This window comes from Lepisosteus platostomus, chromosome 10, assembly GCF_059453375.1.
Source record: "Lepisosteus platostomus isolate fLepPlt1 chromosome 10, fLepPlt1.hap1, whole genome shotgun sequence".
In the NCBI taxonomy this organism is placed as follows: domain Eukaryota; kingdom Metazoa; phylum Chordata; class Actinopteri; order Semionotiformes; family Lepisosteidae; genus Lepisosteus; species Lepisosteus platostomus.
In genome coordinates, this window is record NC_142620.1 from 45,063,188 (window position 1) to 45,074,179 (window position 10,992).

At 43.0% G+C, this 10,992-nt stretch overlaps 1 protein-coding gene across 1 annotated transcript; it reads left to right on the plus strand.

The window, feature by feature from the left end:
- Nucleotides 1-5,693, plus strand: LOC148653789 (high mobility group protein B3-like). The gene is made up of 5 exons (XM_088649179.1): nt 1-141; nt 2,562-2,748; nt 3,038-3,174; nt 3,328-3,502; nt 4,334-5,693. The coding sequence occupies exons 2-5, from the start codon at nt 2,599-2,601 to the stop codon at nt 4,493-4,495; spliced, it is 624 nt and encodes a 207-aa protein (XP_088505305.1). The 5' UTR covers nt 1-141; nt 2,562-2,598; the 3' UTR covers nt 4,496-5,693.
- Nucleotides 5,694-10,992: the final 5,299 nt, after the last annotated feature.

The following is a 10,992-nucleotide window of genomic DNA, read 5'->3' on the forward strand; positions in this document are numbered from 1 at the left end:
CGGGTTGAGGAGGTTGTTTTAAAACAGTGAGGCCGCTGGCCAATCAGGCCGGTCTCGTGTTGAGCTAGCGCGAGGCTGTGCACGGCGCCTTAAGAGGAGTGAAGCGAGACCCAGCGATTCCACACGAGCAAACAATACAAGGTACGTGCTTCTCCTGAGTCCTGTGTTCAAAAGTGTTCATTTGTTTTGCTGTAACAATCGGGGTCCTTTGCTTTTCTAGTGTACGTGATCTTATTTTATGATCTGCGTTCATATTTTGTGAACGTATTGATCTTATTTGAGTATTTTCGTTTATTCGCAAAACTGCTGTTAATGCCGCGATAAATAGGATTTTTAACCGGTCGGGTATTTCTTATTTTGCTATAAATATTGTAAGTAGAGTATACTCATTTGGTGCAATTTGATTTTGTTAACCGAAATCGCTTGTCAGCTGAAATTAACTGTAAAACGAAAAAGGAGAGATCGGTATTAAATCTCGTCGGATTTATTTGGAATCTTTTGAGGTCAGAATAAATGCGCTCCTCTTTATACGAAATGTTAGTCCGCGTTTTTGATAGTTTCGTCTTCTTTTTTGTAGTACTGTTGTAAAATCGAACTAAAAGCCGTAATTCGGAGCCTGTATTCTCCACACGCATTGCTGCCGTTGTGTGAATATGGTGGGTAGGCTGCCTGTAACAACCAGACGGCCCTTTTTAATGTCAAGTTGACGCGAATATTTGTAGTTACCATCGTTGGTCCCTGAAAATATTCGCTTTCATTCGGATCGTTTCTTCCTCAATGTCCGCTTGTCGGAAACCGTGGGGAAAAATACTCGGCAGGTGAAGATTTCGTGCTTTAATCTCCGTGCTTCGTACTGACTATTAAAATGGCTGGCGATTAGAGCCATTGACAAGACGCTATTCTAATAGCAGACGCGGAGCTGAGCAACGCCTGCTGAAAATCCCCCCGTACGGCAACTGAAACCAGCGTACGCCTTCGTTTTTCTCTCGAAATGATTATCTTTACCTTTCGGTGTCAAAGAGAATGGCACCCTCGGAGTTTTTCTGTGATTTTTGGGTTCTTCTCTTCTACCGTGAATGACTAAGTATAGAAATGGCTGGCGTGCACAGTCTTTGTGTTTCACCAGACAGCATTGCACCAAGTGGTGGCCGGGATACAACTTTAAAAAACAGTTAAATACTCTAAAACCCAGCCTCGCCGCTGCTCACCCGACATCGGAATGAAAAGAGCTGGCTTTCTTTTAACGGCCAAGGCCCGTTTCGGCAGCGATGCTAGGAGATATTCCGCTAGGATTGGGTTTTATACACGACGGGGGTGTGTGTCGCTTTGTTGCACAGCGCTGCCTTAAGCCTCCCTCAAGCAGGGCTGGAACAGAAGCCATTTTAGTGAATGGGCGCTATTGCAAAGAACAGCGAGCTTAGCCCTTGTCTCTGCTGCTAGTGCCGATACTGTATACCCGTATTGGGAGGAAAAGTAAGGTTTGCAGAAGGCGAGTTTTAAACTTTAAAATCAAGCGGCGTTTCTTCGAAATTAAGCGTAAAGCATGAAAGGCGGTTGGATTTGAGGGGCAGTTTCTTTCATGCGAAGGCATTTCACAAAATGGAAGATGAATTATTGGTGTTGATGAGTCGCTTTGCATTTTGCACGGACGGCGCCGGCTGTAACCCCAGCGTGTGCTCAGCGCCTATCTCCACTACAGCTGGCCGGGAATTAGCGGGGGAGAGCCGGCTGCAAGGGATATAGGCTGACCGGCGTCCGTGCCGGTCCGGGAGCCCGAACTTGCGGACAGGGCGAGTCCGGGGCGGGGGCAAGGCAAACATGGCGTGGGGGGGTTGGGGTCATCGTGGATGATTTTTTTTTTCCCACTTCTCTTGCAAAGCCAAGTCAGTTTGGCTTATTTTAAAGCAATGAGAGGTTGAATTTTGGCAATTTTTCCCACCTTGGTTAACGTTGCATTTTAAACTCAAATCTCTAGATTTCTCGTGAAAACTATTTTTTTTGTCGCGAGGGTTGTGGCTTGGAATTTGTAAGACGGCAGAAGTAGGTCAAAGTTAATTGTTTGGGTTGTACAGATAACCTTATTTTTATTTTTTATTTAGAATTTTTTCGATTTAATAGTGACTTTAATAAACAGTTTTTTTTTTTTCAGAATTAAGGCCACTACACTACATTCCCGTGAGTCCCCAGGCGTTTGCCGCAAAGTCGTTAACATCCATATTTAAAAAATACGGTTGTTTTATTTTTTTTTCTGATAGAACTCGCAAGTTTAAATGTATAGATGCTTTGTAGTGATCGATCATAAGGTCCACAAAGAAGGCATTTAGCCTTGAGGAAAAAATGACTTACGAGTTGGACAGTCTCTCCCTGAATAGTTCATGTAAGGCGGGGAGCTGCTCTGTCTTTACCAGCGAATTCAGAGGAGACATTCGTTAACTTTTTTTTTTGTAATGGGACGTCTTGCGGTGAGCCTGGTGAATATCGGTTTACAGTAACATGGCTGCGCACACAGCTTCGCCTCCACACACGTGGGGTTCTGACCCATCTTCCCTTCTCCCTCCCAGTTCAGGAAGTGAGGATCACCAGGAAGAGCAGTTCAAGATGGCAAAAGGAGACCCCAAGAAGCCCAAAGGCAAGATGTCCGCCTATGCCTACTTCGTGCAGACGTGCCGCGAGGAGCACAAGAAGAAGAACCCAGAGATTCCCGTTAACTTCTCCGAGTTTTCCAAGAAGTGCTCGGGCAGGTGGAAGGTGAGCGTCTAGGGAAGGAATCCTGTGGGTTAGCGGGGCCTATTCCAGTCCTGACTCTGTCTGGGGGGTGAGACACAAGGGTGACCCTTGGCTTCTCTGATCTCACGCATGTCTTGATGAGAGGGGGTCTGTTACCGCAGAGGTTTTAGGGAAGTGCTGCCTGTTGTTTGGGGGCGTGGGGGGTGTTTGAGGTAGATTGAGGGTCCGTATGGGTTAAAGGGATGTGCACTCTCGTTCATCGAGTTAGCAGCTGTGAATGTCTTTTCTTCTCTGGCTGTGAATTTCACAGACCATGTCGGCAAAGGAGAAGTCCAAGTTTGACGATCTGGCGAAGCAGGACAAAGCCCGGTATGACAGCGAAATGAAGAACTACGCGCCGGCCAAGGGTGGGAAGAAAAAGGACCCCAACGCTCCCAAGAGACCACCGTACGTTCATTCAGTTCCTCTTATGGCAATGTGCAGTGCATCGTGGGTAGCAAATGTGTGGCCCATGTCCTGCTATGGGGCCTGGTTATCTGTGGTCACTCTGTGCTTGTTAATAAACTGTTGGATCTCTTCTTTTTTTTTCCCCTCTTGCAGGTCAGGCTTCTTTCTCTTCTGCTCAGAGCAGCGCCCCAAAATCAAGGCCACCAGCCCCAGCCTCAGCATCGGAGAGGTGGCCAAGAAGCTCGGGGAAATGTGGAACAACCTCACTGATGGGGCCAAGCAGCCCTATCTGAACAAGGCCACAAAGCTGAAGGAGAAATACAAGAAGGTAGCTGGTTACACCTTTAGAAAGAGCTTGGAACCTAGCTGTAGACGCAGCTTTCAGAATTATTTATCTGCATCGCTGTGTGTATGAGCGCAATGATTAATATCAATTAGAGTGCTTTTCTGGACACTGCAGAAAATTTTACTTTAATAAACAATGTGCTGTGCTGAAAGAGCTGTTCCAAGTAATGGGGACTCCCCTCCACCACCACCACCAGAGTGTAGCCCACCTGGATGATGTGATGGCAACTGGAGTGCTCACCACACTATCAGTGGGGAGGAGAACAGAGTAATGAAGCCAGTTTAGAGATCAGGGTTATTAGCAGGGCCATGACTGGTAATTTGGCCAGGATATCGGGGTAACACCCTGGGATTTTTAGTGACCACTGAGTCAGTACCTCGTTTTTACTTTTCATCTGGAGGATGGTGCCTTTTTACAGTATAGTGCCTCGGTCACTATAGTGGGGCATAAGGACCTGCATAGACTGCAGGGTGAGATCCCCCTGCTGGCCTAAGTAAAACCTCTTCCAGCAGCAACCTAAGCTTTTCCCAGGAGGTCTCCTATTCAGGTACTGACCATGGTTAACACCTGCTTAGCTTCAGTGGTCTGCCAGTTGTGCTTTGCAGGGTTGTATAGCTGCCAGCTAATTAGCCTGTCCTACAAATGTGCTGCACTGGTTTCATGCCCAGGCTGGGTGACAGTTGTGCTGTTAAACGTTTCTGGTTTTGATGCGCCGCCTTTGCATTTACACCCTGGTGCGGCTCGAGAGAGAGCGGCTCCATTTGCTGGGTCTTCTGGCTCGGCCTGGGTTAACGGCCTCCGTGTGCTTTGCAGGACGTGGCTGATTACAAAACCAAAGGGAAGGTGGACGGAGCCAAGATGGCCCCCAGGGCAGCCCCCAAGAAAGGCATGGACGACGAGGACGACGACGATGAGGAGGAAGAGGACGAAGAGGAGGAGGAAGAGGAGGACGACGATGAAGATGATGACGAATAGGGTTTTTTTTCAGCATGATTGCAATGGGGTAGGGAAAACACTGGAAATTACAGCGCCAGCCCCATCCCTCTTTAGAGACCCTTTGCTTATTGTGCTCAACCAATAAAGTTTAGCTTAGTACGCCATGCTGCAAGTTTCACCACCAAGTGATTTTTGTCCCCCCCTGATCTTATCCCTCCCCTGTGTACAATCTGCCCAGGCCCACTGTGTGTAGGAATGTCTTCTGATTTCTCCAGTGTTCTCCTGGTTCATTGTATATTGCTGGCTAAGTAACAGGAAGCATTTAAATAAGTTGTAGCATTGCAATATATATATAAATATTTTTTTTAAAAGAGAATTTGTAAAGTGGTGTGTAATTGTATATGATTATTGGTTTAGATTTTTTTCCCTCTCTCTCTCTCTCCTGGGTGTTAAATTGTACAGATATATAGTTTGTAAGAGACGTACCAATATTTTGACATTCCTGAAATTGGGGAACGGACTAGGCCAGAAGTCTCCAGTCCTAGTTCCGGAGAGCTGGTGTGTCTGTGCTGAGTTTCTCCTCTTTAGGCCTCTTCAAAGCACCCGAAGTTGAATCGGTCCAGTTAAACCAGAAGTGGGCTGATTTTTAAGTAGTTCAGAGCTTGGCTGGACTGAAGACCTGCAGGTTTGCTCAGCCCTCCAGGATCAGGATTGTGCACACCCATTCTCGATACAGGCCCTCGACCCTGCTGATTCTGTTCCATTCCACGTCTTTGCTCCAGCTGACTCTTGGTGATTGTCATGGTCTTCAGCACCCAGGTTAATCCATTGGAAGGTGCAAAGTCCTGTAATGGAATCGTGCTGTCGGGAGTGGACTGCCCTGGCCTAGAACTTGCCACTTTCAGTGTGTGCTACAAAAAGGCTGGTGTCTTTTTACACTGCGTTGGCTGTCTCTTTAGCTTCAAGTGTCTTTGTATATAGCGAACTAGCATTCTGCAGCAATTTTGGTACAGGAAGGGTGCGATAGCATGAAAGATTGTGGACTTTTTCTTTAAGGGTTTTAAGTGTGTTTTTTTAAACTGTTGTAGGACTCCCATTTGTTTCAAGTGGAGAGGAAGTGCAGCTGTTGATGTTAAACCTGTACTTAAAGACTTTGCAACTAAACTATGATTTCATTTTTTGTATGTTTAGGATGCTACAATGTTTTGGAAGTTAATAAAACAGTATTACATTTTTATATCTCTTCAGATCGCTTTTTTCAGTTTATTGTCCTGTGTTGTGAAGAAACTGTGTGCTGTTTATAAGCATCTTTAAGAGATAATAAAATTCCATTTGTGTGTAGCAGATCCATTTGAAGCTGCATATTGTAAAGCTTTAGAATGAAACCCTATATGTAATCATATACATGGAGCTGAGACTGGAATGAGATCTTGCAATGGAAGCAGAGATCAGCATCTTTCATAATGTTTTAATTCAGCAAGAACGTACTGTAAATCTAGGGCGGTAGGTAAACTGTTTTACTAGTTTAAACCTTGGTAGCTCTGCTGTAGTGTTATCTATTGGATGTGTAGACTGGAACAAGAAATCAGTTTATTCCACACTGAAAAGGAGATAAGGCGTTTCGGCAGTGGAGCCCTTTGGGGGTCGTGTGTGGACTGCATGTAGACTCATGGTTTTTATAATTAAAATTGTTCAGGTGAGAGGACTGGTCTTTTGGACTGACCCACTTTGCTTCCCCTTAATTAAAAGGTGAGAATTGAAGGCTTTTGTTGGACATAGCCTTGAAAGTAAAATTTGACTTTTTTTTTATACCACTTTTTTTTAAGGTAGAAACAGGCTTATATACAGTACTGAGCTATGACTGATGGGTGTTCTAGTAATCCCCATTTCAGTATTTCAGCATAGTTTTGACAGGGGAAGGGGTTTCTTAATGGGCAGGCCAAACAACCAAGAATCCATTCTACACTGGCTTGTTCTTGCATGATGATTCTAGACTGCTAGCAAGGTTGTTATAAACCGAGTTTGAGTTTTATTCTTTGACACCTGTCTGTGTGCGGTCTCTCTCATGTCCACTTGTTAACCCCCAATTTCCTTTTCTCTTTGAGCTTTAAATATCCCCATTGCAGATGACTTCATTAATACAGGACTTGACAGGAATCTGGATCCATAAATACCCTTACAAAAGGGAGACTAAAGGGCTTCAGCCAGGTCAAAATAACAATCGGGAGTATCTGAAAACCTTCTGCTTGATCTTGTAGACTTGGAAACAAAGCTTGGAGACCACATCTCCAAGCTTTGTTTCTTGGAGTTGTTAAAATTGAAATGTGAAAAGAGTACAGCACTGAAAAGCTTATCCCAACCTATCTCCAGTCCTAGCGGAATAACCAACAGCACGTGTCTGGAATTGGGCTTTCTAACCTTTAGCTCGATCTCCTCGTCTGCGTGGTGCCTTTCTGCATGAGCAAGGAGACCTGTGGCCTGGGGAAACGCATTATCAGCTGTTGACTAGTGTTGTCGAAGTGCTTCCCAGCCTTGTGGGTGCAGTACGTGGCTCTTTTGTGTTGGTTTATTGTGGACTGATGAGGCCATCAAAGAGGCTACGTGTTGTTTTTTTTTGTGTCTGCATTTGAAGGCAAAAAAGCAAGCCGTCGCTGCGTGAACGGGCTTGGTGTTGACGCCGCCGGGGATTGTGTCGCCAGAGAGCTCTGAACGCTTGGGTAGACGAAAGGCGAGACCGACTGACAATGCGCAGGATTAAACTGTTTGTGATCGGGGTCTTAAAGCGGGACATCTGCAAGACACAGCAGGCATTGTTTCTTGGTGTGGCTGCCACAGCGCTCTTTCTTTTTGGTGCAAACGACAAGAGCTCAGGAATGGAAATAGGAGTCACGGTGCTTTCACACACAAACAGCTTGCGCTCTGATGCGTTCGCACCTACGGGTCCTGAGAAACGCGACAACATGCAAGCAAGTCGTTTTACAGCGCTGCCATTTAAAAAAAAATATTTACTTAGTATTTACTGAATACCTGGTAGATCATTTGAAACATTTCCTTTTCAAAGACCTACCAGATATTAAGCAAATTTTGATCTACAGAACATTGTTGTGTTCTTCTTACATCCTGAATGGACTGTGTCCAAGGGCAAACGCATTGTACAAGTAATATGAACAGATTATTTGGGGATTGTAGTAAGCATTGCTTCTGAACTGAATTAATTAAATCATTATTTACTTTCTAAAGATTTAATATTCTGATTCACATACTCCCCCTCTCAAGTGCCACATTTGTGAATTTGATTGCTTATTTTGCATCACTGGAGTCTGATTTCTATTTAAATATTGAACAGAAAGTGTTTTTTGTGTGGGTGTAGTCCTGTCTTGCAATTGTGGAAGATGAGATTGCTCTTTAAAAAAGGGCAGAAGAGCACTGAGATAAAAGTAAATAAACTACAATGAAGAATGATTAGCAATCATTCTTTTAATGTGTTCTTCACATAATAGCAATACAACAGTTTTAACAGCTATGATTTTGAAACCTGGTGCTCATGTTTTTTGTCAAAGAACTGTCTGTCCCATTTTAGTCGACTAAGCTCTATATTGGTGAACTTTAAATGAACTAGTAAAGGTTTATTCCACGCTGAAAAGGGCACTTCTTTGGTACACCCGATGAAGGCTCCACAGTCGAAAAGTTGTTTCTTTTCTTCTCTTTTCAGCATGGAATAAACCTTTACTTATTTATTTGCAGCCTATGCACGCTGACGCACCTACCTACCTGAGCTACTTTAAATGGTCTTTTGCTTTGTTTTTGACCTAATTTGGTTTCATAACTCTTCAAGGCTGGGCCTGGTCAATATACATGGGTGGGAGAAATTTCAAAGAAAACCAGGCTGCTGCAGTTTGTGGTGTTGGTGGACCAGTGGGTGGTGCTCTTCACTCTAGGCTAGAATTTCTAAACCAAAGTCCCAGTGTACAGATTTTCTAATAATGATTTTAAATATAATCTGTGCTTTATCTTATTTTCTAATGTGAAAAAGAAGCTTTGCACACCTGTGGTATACAACATAACAGTTTATTTATGAAAATAGGACTGAAAATTGGAGGTGCTTCACCAAAAAATTAAAATGTATTATCTGAAACAAACTACATGTGCTGGTTTAGTTGAAAAGTCCAGAAACAACTGGATGAGTAAGAACTTCTGGGACTATTTAGCTTATAACAACTGAACTAGAAAATGGGGTCTCCTATTGTTGGTAACCTTTCTTGGCACTCTTAAGCTCACGTTGTCTACATGGAAATTCTTTATTACAGAAACCGTTCGACGATGAGCTCTTTATTTGGGTGATAGCTCCATCTTGTGGTGAAAAGATCCTATTAAAGATAAAAAACGACCCCCCACCCTCCGATTCAGAGCCATCCCAGTGTCTCCCTAAACAAACCCCCTAACTTGAAAAGTATTCACAATACACAGTATTACCAACCATATTATTCACAATTTAATAAATGACTGCATAATCTGGGATAATCTGTGTGTATGCTCCATACGAGGTGAATGAATTTACAAAGGGCCCAGTTCCTCCAGTGGCTTGTGGAAATCAAATACAGTCATTTCTAGAAAAAAGGGTAGATGTGTGGCAACAGAACACAGAGAGACATTGCTCGGTAATTTAGGAAATGCTTATGTTCCAATTAAATGTACAATGAAATAGTTTACGAATACAAAGTCTAGAGTGAAAGTAGTTATGTGAGAACAATCCTGGTGTTTAGGGGAGATGGACTCTCAGCTTTGAACAGAACAGTGACTCTATGTGTCAAAACAAGAAGGCCTGTGGCCAGAACTGTTCACAAGCAGGACAGAGCAAGTTCTTTAAAGTCATGTCTCCCTTTTCCTACCACTAGGGGATGCCAATGCATTAACCAAGCTTTAATTTGGCTTTTTGAAACTGCAGACAGATCTCTGTTCTGGGATGCAAAGATCAGTTGAATCATGTCCAGCCCGATCTCCTGTACATGAGATCTCCTGAATGTCACCCAGGTGGGGTGGCACTTCAGTGGTGGATAAAACAGGTCCCCTCCCATATCCAAAGCACTTAGAGATGAAAAACACTATACAAATGTAAGGTGTTATTATTACAGACGTAGGGATTACAGGGAACAGTATTGACTATTAAACCTATTAACTATTAACAGAGTTTTAACACCATTGAACAGTATTCGAGGTTACACCTGGTGCAGGTCTGCATATCCTGCTTCCGAAACAAAGAAACAAAGACCCAATCCAAACGCTGAGACTAGTCAGAGTGGTGGAAGTTGGTTCAGAAGGGCAGAGACTGCGATTGTTGTGTGCATCCAGGTAAGAGGAACAGAACTGTCTGTGTTCAAAAAGTCACAGGAGACACACAATCTTCTCGATCTCCTCTTCTCTATCTAGAAGAGGACAACACATGGGAAAACTAACCTCTATCAACCCCAGTCCTGCATTTTTTAAATCAACAGCAGTATAAGACCCAAAAGGAATAGCCAAGCTGGGACTCTGGGGGAGAAGCTGTGGAAAGAACTTTTGAGAAATAACGCAAAGCTACAAACAAGGGAAACATTCTGGCTGGGGCTAGTGGCAGTGTGCAGCAATATTTCCTACTTGGCTGGCAGTTGTTGCATGTCTAGGGCAGAATAAGACGATATTGTCTGGGAAAAGACAAAAGTCACCTGCTTATATTTGCATATACTTTATATAATTAGAATTTAATGGTAAAATAATTTTTAGTTTTTTTTCCCCAATAGTGACAATTGAACTACATCCATCCACTTTGTCATTTCTATTTGTGTTCCACAGTTCCTTGTATTGTCAAAAGCTGGCATGTAAGGTACATTCCCAACATATACTCTAACATTATTTTACTGAAATATGAATGTTTATCTCTGGTTCTGTAATACTAAGCAGTCTAGTCAGGAGCTATTGTCCAAGGTATGCTCTGTTCTGTTAAGGTATTCTGCACTCATTGTGCACTTCATCCTTCACAAACAACTCACCTCTCTGAACTCTAGTGTCCTCTTCATGAACTCTACCAGGAATCATAAAATAAGAAAAAGTGCCAGAATGAAATAACCCTAGATTAGGAAGTGTAAAAACAACAATGTACATGTGTTGAGTGTTCTAGGGAATCAGCAGTGTAAATCAATATATGCCTACATAAGCATTATGTCAAGATTTTATCAAAATGTACTTTATCCCCTGTTGTATATACTACATGACAGACCTTCACCCACTAACCTGTTAATGAGCACAATGACTGCAATAAACATTGGTTTAGCATACTTAAAGCCTTATGATGGTTTATATATATATATTGACCATTTCTTAGACACTATTACATTTTTGAATATGATTTTCTTTGGCTTACCAGTTGTAAAATCAGAATAATGTAATACTTCAACTGTTCATTAGATCAGCACATTCCCTATGCAGGTTTTTCCTATTTTATTCAAATATAATTTGATAGTTGACCATTCCCAATTTAATTGGACCCATTCATTTACTCC